We start from the raw sequence: 15,073 nt of genomic DNA on the forward strand, positions 1-15,073 counted from the left end.
ATTAAGCCAGGCAATCGCAGTGGTTATCAGTCAAGTTGAGACCATGTGCATTGCCCTTTCCTCCATTGCAATTGTCCCTTTTAGTTCTTTTTCTATTTTATTTATCCATTTAAAATATTACATTAAGTTAATAGTCTGCAGAGAACAAAACAAAGGCAAACAGCCATATTAATACATCATATGGCTGTTTTGTTAAGGGGGATATCAGCTTGAGGAAAGAATGAAAGAGATTGCACCTCAAGTGTAATCTAGATAGTCCCTAAGGCATCAAATGTTGTTAGTGATGTATTCTAAACAAATTGCAATATTTTTGTGTGTCAGCATAATTTCTCTTAAACTCAATGAAAAGATGCTTGAGTGGGAAGACTGGGGTAGTTAACTATACAGTATAAATTTGCAGTTCTAGGATCCAATCCTGCAAACACTTATAAATCTGACTTTGGGATCAGACTGGTATGTGGTTCTACAGGGAATTCTCTCAAAACCCAAGCGGTAGTGGATTAAGCACAGGTCCTGCTGATCTGTTGGTCTGAATCCTGGTTGCATTGACAAGGGTCCAGCTTAACTGAACTGCTGTTAGAACTGGTGGGAATGTATTGGTAAATTTCCATTCTGTAGACATTGCAAAGAGGTAGTGGAGGGGATAGATATCCTATCAGTCAACAAAGGTCCTGACCACCCTTGGAGACCTCTCTTCTCTCCTGTCCCAGGAAACCCTTGCCTCCCTAGTTCGATGCTGCATGATTTTATTCATGGAAACAAAGTTATGTGTAAGTGTGTCCAGGATCAGACCTTTGGCTACAGCTGTACGCTATATAGTTTTTTGGTTTTTTTTACAGTTTCATTTACCCATAACTGGACTCATAAGTCTCCCTCATTCTTGCATCTCCACCCTGGAAGCTGTGTGGTGGTTTTAGTGTAGACAAAGCTTGGACATTTTTGACATCTATGCATGCTTTCAACTGTAGAGAAATTTGGGGTGGCTACTATGGGTGGCCTCTGTAGCATACCTGGGAGTGAAGCTGTACTAGCCACAGCATACATAAGCCCAGTTTCTCTCTGAACAAGCAGAATATCCCTCATATTTTTACAGTTGGTTCATGTTTTTTGTAAATACTGTATGTTGCAGGAATGCTCAGAAGAAAGCTCAGATCTACGGTTCCTGTTACGCATTCAGCCAGGCTTTTATGTATTTCACCTATGCGGCAAGCTTTCGATTTGGGGCATACTTAATTACAGTTGGAAGAATGACCCCAGAGGGTGTTTTCACGTGAGTCTCATAAATGAACAAATATTCAATGTGTGCCATTTTACACCTCCCCTTAGATCCCTGAGGAAATCCCCCAACATCCACCCTCCTCATCTCACAACACTGTCACAGAGATAAATTATTATCAGACTAGAAGGAGGTGAGTTTATTTTCTGTATTTGTTATTGAAATACAATGACAGCCCCTAGTGGAGCACTTTAGTACCAATGTCTGCTCCAAGGATTAGAGAGGTTTTGTGACAAGCTTTGTTAATTTCAGTAAATTCAGAATGTAAAATTGGTTTCAATTTTTCCACTAATGTTTGTTTGCATAAACAAACTTGGGCACTGGGTTTGCCTGCAGAGAACGCCATGGAAGTCAATGACACTGTGCACAGGGATCTGTCCACGTGGACCTCTGCAGGATGGAGGTCCTAGGAAGTTATCATTCACTGCAGTATTGTCTGCTACCTGTTTCTGATTATTCGAATATATAGAGTTTTGCGTGGGGAAGGGAAAATGTGCTATTAAATTAAGGTTCTGTCATTGACCCAAAGGAGATCCAAATTCTGATGTTATGGAATATAAACAAGCCCACTGGGTCAAATCCTGCTCCAGGTACAGAGGACCAGGAGAGCTCAGCTGCATAACAAGGGTTGAGAGGGGTAATGTTTGGGGGCTGCGTTCTGACAGCACAGATCACAGCACCTCCTTATGAACCAGGGTACCTGGGGTCAGAGCAGCCCTGGATCAGGGGATGATTGGAGCTTGCCCCCTGCCATCAACAGAGGGAGCCTTTAAAGGCCACAGAGACCCCATCAAACTTCAGCATCAAGGCTGAAGGGAATTCTTACGTTCATATGTACCCAGTGCAGAGGGGTGCTGGAACAATTTGTACATGGGGGTGCTGAGAGCCATTGAACCAAACGGTAAACCTGTATATAATGGGAACAGTTTCAAGCCAGGGGGTGAAGCTGCACCACCAGCAACTTAGTTCCAGCACCTGTGCCAATGCACAGTATTCAGGCTGCACATTGGAGCCCTGATACAGCAACCAAATCATGTGCTTAAGGACTTCACTATATTGCACCTGGATGTGAGGTTTTGGATCTTAAGATTAAAATGGGGGGGGATGGTTAAAAAGAAATTATTTTACAATTAAAACCACTTGAAAACAGCTTCTCAGTTTATCGCAGTATTTATTTCTGCATTAGGCACTCAGCGCTGCAGAATAGATCTTCCTTCTCGCTAGTTACCCCGTCAGATTTTGTGGTATGGGGCAGGAAAATGTGGGGATAGTTTTTACTGGGAAAAAAGTCTTAGGCATATTCCATTTTTGGAGCAAAGTCATTCAGTTGATGATATATCTTTGGAGCCTGCCTAGATCTGGTGTCACAGTCTGGCAGCACGTCTTATTTATTCTTTCTGTGCCTAATCATATATGCTAATAATGTTTGGGGAGTTATTGGCAACAGAGGTCAGACAGAGCTGCGTGGCAGATGATCAAGAATGTAAAACAGCCACCCAGAAGGGGGAGAGGCAGACAGAGAAATTACATTAATGAAGATGGTTAAAAGTATTGAGCATGGCTGTTCATGACAGAGATGTTGTGGTAGAGGAATATGGCCACTCAAGAGACAGAGAAGCGAGTTCTGTCAATGGCCAGAGTACAGCACACAGGTACCTGGAAAGAGAGGGTTCCTCTCACTAGCGAGCCAAAGATCTAGTACTGAACCATTAAAATTAATGAATATAGGGGCTGGGTCTCTTGTTGCTGACAGTGGTGTAAATCAAGAGTACTGCTGTTGCAGTTGGTAGTGTGTTGAAATCAGAATCTGGCCCAACATCTCTTGTGCTGCTTTTCTTTACATCTGAAAATGATGCTGTCTGATTAAGGCACATGCTGGTGCTAGCTAGCCTGGTTATTCGCATAACTTTCAAGAAGAACTGAGAGAGCGAAAGCTTGCTTCTTTTGGCACCTTCCTCAGGCCCACCAACCCAAAATGGTGATGAGGCATAGGGCACGTACTCGTAACCTTAGAGCAAAGATGTCCAAATATTCCCTAGCTGAAGACCTCGTTATAAATTTGCCAAAAACATAGGGGCTTTCAGACATAAAATGGAATATCTGTATCTATCATCCACTTCTCCTCCTCCCCCCTCCAATGTGAACTTTTTAAATATAAATTTAAAATTTCTTGGCAGACACAAGGCCTGATGTGGATGCTGGGAAACTACATTGTCTCCAATACTTATAAGTATAAACCACCATATAAACCACAGCATCTGTGTGGCAATTGCTGATATTTTCTTTAGTAATGGAATTATCTGAATTGGTATCACTCACGTCAAAGTAGAATTCTAGACATTTTATGATCCCATTGGAATCTGCTTGGGTTTTGCCCCAACATTTTATTATATATCCAAATGTATCTCCCCCGTTAATCTACTTGATAAACTTTCCTTTACAAATATTATGATTTATTTTGATTAAATGAAGCCAGGTCACATTTTTAGGCTGCAAAGATGTTCTGTAATCTGTTGGTACATCAACAAATCTTAATAAACACTCCAATAACACATTAGTAAGTGGATTGCTCAGATAATTAAAAGTAATCATATCTTTACAGTAACTGCAGGAGTCATTAGTGACACTGACCCAGTATTTCCAGAAGATAGCTGTCTACCATATTGAGAGTTGCATTTCAAATCAGTCCCATCACCAGGAGGCTCAGCAAATGAAAATCTTGCCCTCAAATTTGTCAGAGAAAAGAGAGGCTGTTTGCCACAATGTTGCGTTGACAAAGAAACACCTGATTATGATGAAAAGGAGAATTGTGATAAGGAAGAAGCATCATGAAGTTTTAAAATCCCATTAATGGTAGAGATGTCTTTTATCCCTGTGAGATCTTTACACAGTTGAGAATTGCTGAAAGGTCCAAGAGGGGGAATATTCTGTAAAGGCTTTCAATAACCTTTTGACAATGCCCCTCACAAGAGGCTGTTAAAAAAATGAAGTAGCCTGGAGGTCAGAGGTAAAGTTGTGTCATGGATTAAAAACTGTTTCAGAGACAGAATACTAAGAGTAAGAATAAATTATCAGGTTTTAACCTGCAAAGAAGTTTACCAGTGGAAAGCCATGAGGTTTAATACTAGGCGTTAATAAGTACCATAATATGGCGAAAGAGTGAGCAGATGACACACACTGGAAGAGAATGTGAGGAACTCCAGAGGGACTTACCTTCAGAGAGGAGGTTCACTTTAGAGAACATTATCCTTTATGGGTTGGGTTTGCACCTTCCTCTAAAGCCTTTGCTTCTGGCCACTGTTGGAGATAGGACAGTGGAGTAGATGAGCATGAGCATGGGCATATCAGCTGGCATGTTATGGAGCTCATATTTCAAAAATATGTGGTATTAATTGCAGTTAAAGCAAAACCCAGGCCCTTTTATTAACCGCCTGTTCCAAGCACTAGCCATGTGTTGTCCTACTGGGTTTCAGTAGGCATAATAGCATATAGAAAACTGAGGGCTCTCTGGATGGTACATCCTGACACAGTTGCAGGAGAGGGGCAAGTTGGTTTTATGCTGAAAATGATCGTCGTTCTGACACCACACTGTGCTTTAGAAAAGTGGCTATTTTCCTGGCAATGCCTGCTGTGTTTTGCAGTAGACAATGAGAAACCAGAGTCATAATAGCAGGAACAAGCTGACAATAAAGCATGCTAATTGGTGATATTCCGTCAGCAAGGGCTTTCACAATATTGGATCAGATTAACTCTCAGGAAGCTGGGAGGTGTAGGTTTTCTGGCAGCTAAAATTTGCCCAGTGAAGTGTGCCAACACTACAAAGCACCTATTCCTCCTGGTCAAGAAGGGTTGCCAGCTAGCATATCCCCAGAACAGGGCAGTGTTTGCTGGACAGGTGGTGAAATCAGAGCAATATGCTGATTCAGAACATTGCTTTGATAGACTTGGTATGACAGGGCACCTACAAAGCCAGGCTGCGCTTTTAAAACTGCTCTTACCTGACTCCCATGGGAGCACAGTGGGCATGATGCACTCCTGATTTCATCATTCTGTGTAGACACATTCATTGCCAGCTTCCAACAGGATGGTTGATGAAGCAAATCTATCAATTCCTCTGGAAGAGGAGCTTATAGTTTTGTTATTTTTATAGAAAAATTATTTCACTGATTTTGATTTTGATTTTACAAAACATTCAGGGACGATTAATTTTTTGTAGCATTGCTCTCTACTTGAAGTCAGTGGAATATTTTCCCTGCAATATGTGTTTTGTCAAAAGGTGTTTATAGCTACAAAACTTTCATCTGGAAGGCTTGTGGGGCTCAGAGAGAAGGGTGGAGAAAGAATAACTGGTTGCTTAGGCCATTCACCTAAGCTGTGAGAGATAAAGTTGCAAGTCTCCACTCTGTCTGATTTTGACGTGATCTGGGATGAAGAGCTCTGCTCTGAATCAGGCAGAACAGGAACTTAAATGTGGGTCTCACACAGCAGTGACCTAGACCCCCAGCTATAGAGTGGAATACCCCTCCTTCAGGAAAAGGTTTTATTTTTATTCTAATGCAGAACAAAAGAATTGGAAACCTCAAAAGTTGCTGTGAAACGGAATTGTCGTCCTCCAGTAAGCCGGAGAAGCTAGTCCCTCAGGGACTGTACATGGCTCATCCAGCAGGTCCTCTTCCATACTATTATTTACCAATTTGACACTTGAAGTAGCACGTACAGGAAAGATTGTGTGGCGCACATGTATGCTGACAGGAGCCAGACTGTGCAGATAAGCTCTTTTGAAAGAGATAAAGTATTGGTACCTAGTCAGACACCATGCAAGTATTGGGAGATTGCCCTGTTCCCCTCTGTCTTTCTTTGTATTATATGTACACCCTCTTGCCTAACTGTAACCTGACCTAAACTGAGTGTGATAATCCTTATGAAGGACTACTGTGTTCGCTTGCTTTATATAAGATGTATTGTGCAGTTCTCTTCTTTAACTTATAAGAAAATCAGAGCCCCACGTCACGGAAATGATGGCTGAACAAGGTATTTGAAATTAAGGTCAGGAACAATAAAGGTCTTGTTAGGATTACACGTAATCTTTGCTATTAAATTAAGATTCTGTTTGTGGAAAATAATGGCTCAGGTTTGGGTGAACACAAGAGAAATACAAGATGAATGGTCCACATGTTTTAAAATGCCTCGTTTTTGTTGTTGTTGAAGCTAACTATTAATGGGCCTTATGTTTCCAGAGTGCTTTATGCCTGACATTTTAAAAAATATTTTGGTGCCCAACGTGAGATACATTAATAGGGCCTGACTTTCAGAACGCATATGCTCATCTTATATACTTAGCTTCTAGCTGATAATTAATATTATAAAATGAAGATTGTGATCTAGAACCCAATTTACAAGATCAAAAGATCAAGCTCTTCATATATCTGCTTAAAACATGATTTTTAGTCTCTTTAGTCTCTCACTCAGAGTAAATTTATTATTAAATGATTATAACCTCTGCTCTTTATAACTTAAAACATGAGGTATGGATAACTGGCCTTAAAATCAGTGCTTAAACCTGCTCGAACATAATATACGCAAAAATTCTTGAAGCACATATCTACTATATGTTGTATACAGATTATAGTGTCTTCTTGCAAATGCCTGTGGCAAAATCAGTTTAAGCATCAGTGCTGTTCATGTGGATACATTAAACATTATTTTTGTTGATACAGGGCTTTAATTTTTATTTATTGTGTATTTATTTTGGAAGGGAATGTAAAAGGTTAATGCATTTCTGAAATGTTATGCAGTTATTTATTTGATAGCACCCAAAATTGCACTAGATACTTCACAGATAAACGATACATGATTCCTGTCCTGATGAACTTAACAATCTAACTATCAGAGGACACAAGTGAGAGGTGTAAACAGTGGAGGCAGAGGAATAAGGAAGGCAGGCAAGACATTTGCAACAATAAAATCACAGGAGTATTCAGTTTAGTTGTGCCCACAATCTGATAACTTAATAATATGGGCCAGATTCTTGGGTCTGGCCCATACAAGTACACTATTTTTAAAGGGGATTTCTCTGTCCAATCTCTAGCTGAGAAAAAGGGGAAAGATTCTCATCCAGCCATTGGACACAGTCTAAATTTTAATATTGACCCAATCCTGCTCTATAATCCCATACATATTAGTATTTAATTCCACTAAATTCCTAACCAAACTATCCCTTTATACATAAATTTCCCTGCACCCACCAGGATCCAGTCCTCAGTTCTCCCTCATAGAGCAAATCCTAGCTGTGTTAGTCTCACAATGGGTGTTCTAGTTTTGCTGTATTTTTTTTACAAATTTAAGTAGTTATGATAAAATGTCAACTAAGAAAGTGCAGCCATTCCTGTGTGGTTTTATTAATTAATTGATTATTACATTAAGAATCTATCAACTCCCATTTTTTACCAGAATTCCCAGCTCCTAAAGAGCCTGATCCCCTGAAGCTATCCAGGCTTACAGAACCTTCTATTTCAATTTCTCTTCCTTCAAAGACCTTGGTCTTAGTATCTCCAGTCATGCATTACATGCATGCATGACAAAAGGACAATCAGAGAACTCGTAAGCCTCTAGAGTTCTGGTTTTGCCACTGCTGCTCTCCAACAGGGTGAGAAGCACTTGAGTGAAGAGTTCCTGAGCCCTAGCAAGGTCCTTCCCTCTTGGTCTTCCTGCCTTCAGTCTCGGTGGTGCCTCTGACACTGTTGCTCCCTAGTGAGAGATCTGGGGGGAACTAAAGAATTCCTAGGACCCTCATGGATTATCCCTGTCCATCCTGAATCCCTACAGAGCTACTGCAGCTGCTGTTCTATGCAGGGGTGCGGGGGATATGGTGGGCTCCTGGGTCACAAGGCAAAGCCCAATGTCATCCTTGTACTTGAAAATACAACCTGCAGTGGTTGTTTGCTTATGCTGGTTGCTAGAGGGAAAAGAGGTGTCTTGCACTGATTTCCTTTACTACTTAAATGTCTGCTACATGTCATGACCTTTGAGCCACTAGTGCTTCTGTTGCTTTTGCCTCGCAGAATGAAGCTGGCATCTAACCAGAAGTTACTATGTTTTCCTTCCTATAGAGTTTTTTCTGCAATTACGTATGGCGCTATGGCACTTGGTGAGACGTTAACCTTTGCACCTGAATATGCCAAAGCCAAATCAGGGGCCGCACACTTGTTTGCTCTGTTTGAAAGAACACCAGCCATTGATAGCTACAGCCAAGAAGGAGAAAAACCAGTGAGTGCAACTTCAGTTCTAAATGTACTGCACATGTCCTTGTTGCTAGCAATTATCTCACTTCATTGAAACTTCTGCTTAGAATAAAGAAAAAGAGAGGCTGGAAGGGTGGGTATTTTGGGTTATTGTGGAGTGACAAGCCTTTTATCCATTCATTTCAATGCTATTGTTGTTTATATTACAGCTGTGCTCAAAATGTACTAACACTTAATAATAAGTGACCTGTTAGTGAATGATTATATCCCAGCTAAGTTGTACACTGTAGCAAATATATGAAACCTTGTGCTCCTAATACTGTCACCCTCGTTTTCTTCTTCATCATCCTCTGTTGTGGTCTACACCCACCTGTCCAGTCATGTCCTGTATTTAGGCTCTGATCCTGCAACATGTTCTACACAGGCAGACCCGTACACTGCACCCACCCACCATGAGGAGTTGGCATCCTGTGCCAAGCAAGTTGCAGTAGCAGGGCCTTATGCTGTAAATTTTTGGGGACAGGGACTGGCTTTTATCTTATGTTTGTACAATGTCCAGTATAACAGGGCCCCTGATCCTAATGGTGGCGTCTGGTTGCTACTGTGATACTAATGATGAAATCCTTGACACACACAAAGGTCACAATCTAAAAAGACAAGAATCAGAACAGGAATGACCTAGTCAAGGTAGGTTGTTCATCAGACACTGAGCCCCTTCCTCATTCTTTTGTTTTGGTGGTGCCCATAGAACAGGTGACATTAGATTAAATAATTTTTGTGTTTGAAGATGGATGGGTATCACTAGGCTTTGGTACAACTTCAGTGGGAGCATCCTCTGCAGACAGTGACAGAATCGGACCATGAATGCGCCATATGTTTTAAATCACAAGTCTTACAGAACCCTTTGGGGGTGGGCATATGTCTGTGTTGTGTTAAGCAATTTAAAACCAGCTAAGTCCTGAAAGAACATAGCACATTACCATATACCGAGACAGAATCAGCTGCTACCATTGTCTTCCACGCTAAGACTGAGCAACTTCTTTTCCTGGAAATGTAAGCATGGAATCCAAGACCTAAAATTAAAGATTGATTATAGTAGAATAAAATTTGAAGAACAGTTAATAAGTGTTATTCAGAACAGTTAGTCACCATCACACCCACACTGGCATTGTCAGGACAGTTTAGAAATCTTTTGGTGAAAATAATAGAACAGGGCATCTGAGTACAACCAGGACATTTCTGGAATATGTCTGCAATAAATATTTAACTTGACTTATGTGTTTTTAAGGCAAATGTTTAAAGAAGTCTTCTGTTTAAGTTTTAGAACACATGTGACATGAAAGCATTGCCCATCTCTTCTCACAGGCTACATTCAGAGGAGGTTTAGAGTTCCGTGAAGTGTCTTTCACTTATTCATCTCGCCCAGATGTTCCCATCCTGCAAGGCTTGTCTCTTCAGATTGAAAGAGGACAAACCGTGGCATTTGTTGGCAGCAGTGGATGTGGGAAAAGCACTTCTGTTCAGCTTTTACAGAGATTCTATGACCCTCTCACAGGGCAAGTGGTAAGATTAATTTTTGATAATATCTGCACTGGTGATTTTATTGTCGTTTTTCTAACCACATGTTCCTACTTAAGCTTTACTGCTATTTTAAAAGCCCCAGTGACCAAGCTGCAGTGAACTGAGGCCAGCCGGGATGCCTGATCTTATATTAATTCAGTGACTACTGAGCACAGCATGTCATGCAGGTTTTGTGGTCATTAGGTCAAATTCTGCCATATTGTACCAATTATAGCTGGAGTGAGTAAGCAGATTAGAAATGTTGGTTTATTGCACTGGGCTTTTTCACTGTCAGTATCCCACATAACATCTCTTTTCCAGAACTAGGACCACAAACATCAACTGTAAATTTAAAAAAAAAATCTCACAGTTTTTAGTCATTGGAAAAACTGTGTCATCTTATCACCGACCTAAAGGAAATGTTACTTTTGGAAACTGTAAATTTAATCTCATGGAGAATGATTGACTATTGACCAAGAAGAATCCTCTTTTGAGTTGCTAATGAACCGGCATCAGAAAAAAATGTTTCTTATAGTGCTACTCCACTTAAGAGATGGGCAGTACAAATCAGCTGATCCAGGCCTGATACACTGGCAAGATCCCCAAACTTTGTGACTCCACCCTTTTGGAAATACACAGGTGGAAAACACATGGCTCTCAAATTCATTACACAACCCCAGTCCACTTGCATTTAGTTGGAGTAATCAACCTTTGCAGTTAATTTGTGCTATGTTTATCCTTAAAACTTGCCTACACCAGAAATCTGCAGCAGTTTAACATAAACTAGTTTTTTAATCAATATAGTTAAGCTGATGCAACCCCCTGCATTGACTCTTATTTCATTTTAAGATTGGCTTATTGTGGTTTAGCTTTAACCTGTTCCCAATGGATTTGAGCAAACTCCCACGGTCTCCCCTCTAACCCAGCCACGTGGTGCACCATGAGAGATACAATATAGCCAGGGAGCTGGCCCAAAGGGGACATGAGGCACAAAGCTACAACTCCCATGAGGCACTGCTGCACATTAGGACGATGCAGGTTAATGTCAAACTAAGTCAAAACAAAACATTGTAACACTTTCAAATGAAAATTTTTCAGAGCTTTTCATTTCATGAAAAAAAAATGATATTTTGACTTTTCATTCTGATTTTGGGATGAAAACAAACAAAATATTGGAATTTCCCACAAGATGGAAATTTCAGGTTTTGCTCAGCTCTCATCAGAACCAACGCTGTAAAAACCAATGACATAATCAACACACTTATTAAAATCAAGATATAGGAGCTCGATACTGAACGAGTCAGCTGACATCAGGAGGTTGCTGGTGCTGTGAAGTCTTCTCCCTATTGCTGTGTCTGCAGGGTTTTCCAGAGGGGTTCAATATTCATTGCTATTAACTCTTGATAGTTCCTTGAGAGTTCTTGCTATGATAATGATCAGAATTGTAATGTTTGTGAATAAAGTCTGATTGAAATACCAGACACCCAATCTTGACATTTGTTGCTGTTGGCAGCTGTTTGATGGCATCAATGCAAAACATTTGAATATCCAGTGGCTACGCTCTCAAATAGGAATAGTCTCCCAAGAGCCAGTGCTTTTTGACTGCAGCATAGCTGAGAATATTGCCTATGGGGATAACAGTCGGAATGTACCATTGGATGAGATACAAGAAGTAGCAAAAGCAGCAAATATTCATTCTTTTATAGAAGAACTTCCTGAGGTAATAAAGTGACTCAAGTCTTAGAATATATCAAATATCAAGGTCTGTTGATTTTGATATTACAGCACTATTATCCATATGTAGTTTTCAACATTATTGAAATAGGAATGTTTGACTTAATGTTCAAATACCACTTTGTTTTTTTAACTGAGATATACTATTCCATGGGATTGTCCCCATCACCAGTAAGTCAATAACTGAGGCACAGTAAGTACACAAGATCAGTAGCAAGGGAGGTTATGTCTCTGCATTGCTCTCCACCTTACACCATGGTCTGAGCCACAATGGGAAATCCACTAATATTCCAGAATAGATTTTCTACTCCTTCTGCATCACAAAATTTAGAGGAGGGGCGGTGGGTGAAAGGAAATGTGTAGATTAATTTTTAATTCCACCTACGGTTGTGATGTAATGTAAACAATTAACCTTTTCCTTTATCAACTGTATTATTTTTATAACAGAAATACAACACCCGAGTTGGAGATAAAGGAACACAGCTCTCGGGTGGCCAGAAACAACGAATAGCTATTGCAAGGGCTCTTCTCCGGCAACCAAAAATTTTGTTGTTAGATGAGGCCACTTCTGCTCTTGATAATGAGAGTGAAAAGGTAACTTGCCTATATTTAATAATAATGTACAAGAATGTGTATCGATGGACTGGAGGCAGTCATATGGAAACCAACAATAGTACTAAGGAAAGGACAAACATCCCATTTATTTTCATGTAGCGTTTAGTTTGAAGCTTGGAGGGGGTGGGTCATGCAGTATCAGACTTGACCAGCTTTCTGATGGCTAAATAGGGATCACAGCATCCATCATCCTCTCTGAGGTATTTTCCTTTTCTTTTCATAAAAGTATTAGTTGCTGTGGTGCTGAACTGCACATGAAAGGGTGCAAGCACTAGAAGCAAGTTCTGTGTGTGTTTTATTTTGGAAATAATCTCCTCGTGGCGTGGGGGTCATTTGTCTTCTGGTTTTTGAACACCTGAGTTTAGCTACGCTACATTTTTTTCCCCACTATCAGACTCTGCTTTATTGCTATTTTGTGCTCCCACCTTTGGCTAACTTCTAACCTGGCTGCTGCAGTCATGCAGTGCTCTCCAGCTTGCTAATTCAGATCATTTCACATTCGTCTCCATTCTTTCACCCCCACCCCCACACTCTGGTATCTTCCTTGAAGGAAGAGAATTGCAGCTGTGTTTGTACAGGCAGTGCAAGATTATTTTATGAACTAATGAGATTACTTGCTCAGGAATGTTTTAAGACTACTGTAAACCTCGCCAAAGCCTGCCCACTACCACTTAATACAGCATTTCACTGCTTAAGGTCACGTCATGCTCTTCCGTAATTTAGCTGGACATACCTGCTGCCTGCTGATATCACATATATTCGAATAAGTGTTATAGCAGAATAACTGTACAAATAAGACTGTACATTCTGAATCAGTAACCAGTTGAACTTGCATTATTTCACTTATTTGAACTGAGATGGGTACAGTAGTTCTCTAAATGAACTTAAAAGTAGTGATTGATGAGATGACTGGCTCTGTGGATATGGGGAAAGTGGTGGATGTGATATATCTTGACTTTAGCAAAGCTTTTGATACGGTCTCCCACAGTATTCTTGCCAGCAAGTTAAAAAAGTATGGATTCGATGAATGGACTATAACAGGGGTAGGCAACCTATGGCATGGGTGCCAAAGGCGGCACATGAGCTGATTTTCAGTGGCACTCACACTGCCCAGGTCCTGGCCACCGGTCTGGAAGGCCCTGCATTTTAATTTAATTTTAAATGAAGCTTCTTAAACATTTTAAAATCCTTATTTACTTTACCATCAACAATAGTTTAGTTATATATTATAGACTTATAGAAAGAGACCTTCTAAAAACGTTAAAATGTATTACTGGCACGCGAGATCTTAAATTAGAGTGAATAAATGAAGACTCGGCACACCACTTCTGAAAGGTTGCCGACCCCTGGACTATAAAATGGATAGAAAGCTGGCTAAATTGTTGGGCTCAATGGGTAGTGATCAACAGCTCGATGTCTAGTTGGCAGCCGGTATCAAGCGGAGTGCCCCAAGGGTCAGTTGTGGGGCTGCTTTTGTTCAACATCTTTCTTAATGATCTGGATGATGGGATTAATTGCACCCTCAGCAAGTTCACAGATTACACTAAGCTGGCGGGAGAGGTAAATATGCTAGAGGGTAGGGATAGGGTCCACAGTGTCCTAGACAAATTGGAAGATTGGGCCAAAAGAAATCTGTTGAGGTTCAACAAGGACAAGTACAGAGTCCTGCACTTAGGAAGGAAGAATCCCATGCATCGTGACAGGCTGGGGACCTACTGGCTAAACAAAAGTTCTGCAGAAAAGGACCTGGGGGTTATAGTGGACGATAAGCTGGATATGAGTTAGCAGTGTGCCCTCATTGCCGAGAAGGCCAACAGCATATTGGGCTGTATTAGTAGGAGCATTGCCAGCAGATCGAGGGAAGTGATTATTCCCCTCTATTTGGCACTGGTGAGGCCACACCTGTAGTATTGTGTGCAGTTTTGGACCCCCTACTACAGAAGGGCTGTGGTCAACTTGGAGAGAGTCCAGCAGAGGGCAGCGAAAATTATTAGGGGGCTGGGGCACATGATTTATGAGGAGATGCTGAGGGAACTGGGATTATTTAGTCTGGAGAAGAGAAGAGTGAGGGGGGATTTGATAGCAGCCTTCAACTACCTGAAGGGAGGGTTCCAAAGAGGATGGAGCTCGGCTGTTTTCAGTGGTGGCAGATAACAGAACAAGAAACAATGGTCTCAAGTTGCATTTGGGGAGGTCTAGGTTGGATATTAGGAAACACTATTTCACTAGGAGGGTAGAGAAGCACTGGAATGGGTTACCTAGGGAGGTGGTAGAATCTCCATCTGTAGAGGTTTTTAAGGCCCGGCTTGACAAAACCCTGGCTGGGATGATTTAGTTGGGGATGGTCCTGCTTTGAGCAGGGGATTGGACTAGATGACCTCCTGAGGTCTCTTCCAACCCTAATATTCTATGATTCTATGATTACAGTGGTGTGAGATAAAAACATTGGAAATCCAACAGAATCCTGTGAGATCCTCCAGAACAGCATGGGATTTCATGGATTTCCCCTAGACCTTGGCACAGCCACAGCAGGTCACTACAAAAAGGCCAGATGTTCGTAACCTGACTCTCACTGAGTAGCACCTTAATCCACAAGTAGCCTCATTGAAATAAGTGGTGACAGTGTATGGCCCTAAGTGCCTTAATG

At 41.0% G+C, this 15,073-nt stretch overlaps 1 protein-coding gene across 1 annotated transcript in view; it reads left to right on the forward strand.

Annotated features, from left to right (window-relative positions):
- Positions 1–15,073, forward strand: part of LOC120396981 (ATP-binding cassette sub-family B member 5-like) — a 68,242-nt gene that overhangs the window by 51,693 nt on the left and 1,476 nt on the right. Inside the window, exons 23-27 of the mRNA XM_039522290.1 lie at positions 1,130–1,270; positions 8,386–8,542; positions 9,883–10,080; positions 11,591–11,797; positions 12,259–12,405. Coding sequence (XP_039378224.1) covers positions 1,130–1,270; positions 8,386–8,542; positions 9,883–10,080; positions 11,591–11,797; positions 12,259–12,405 — 850 coding nt within the window. The remainder of the gene's footprint in view (positions 1–1,129; positions 1,271–8,385; positions 8,543–9,882; positions 10,081–11,590; positions 11,798–12,258; positions 12,406–15,073) is intronic.

Source organism: Mauremys reevesii, linkage group 2 (assembly GCF_016161935.1).
Source record: "Mauremys reevesii isolate NIE-2019 linkage group 2, ASM1616193v1, whole genome shotgun sequence".
In the NCBI taxonomy this organism is placed as follows: Eukaryota; Metazoa; Chordata; order Testudines; family Geoemydidae; genus Mauremys; species Mauremys reevesii.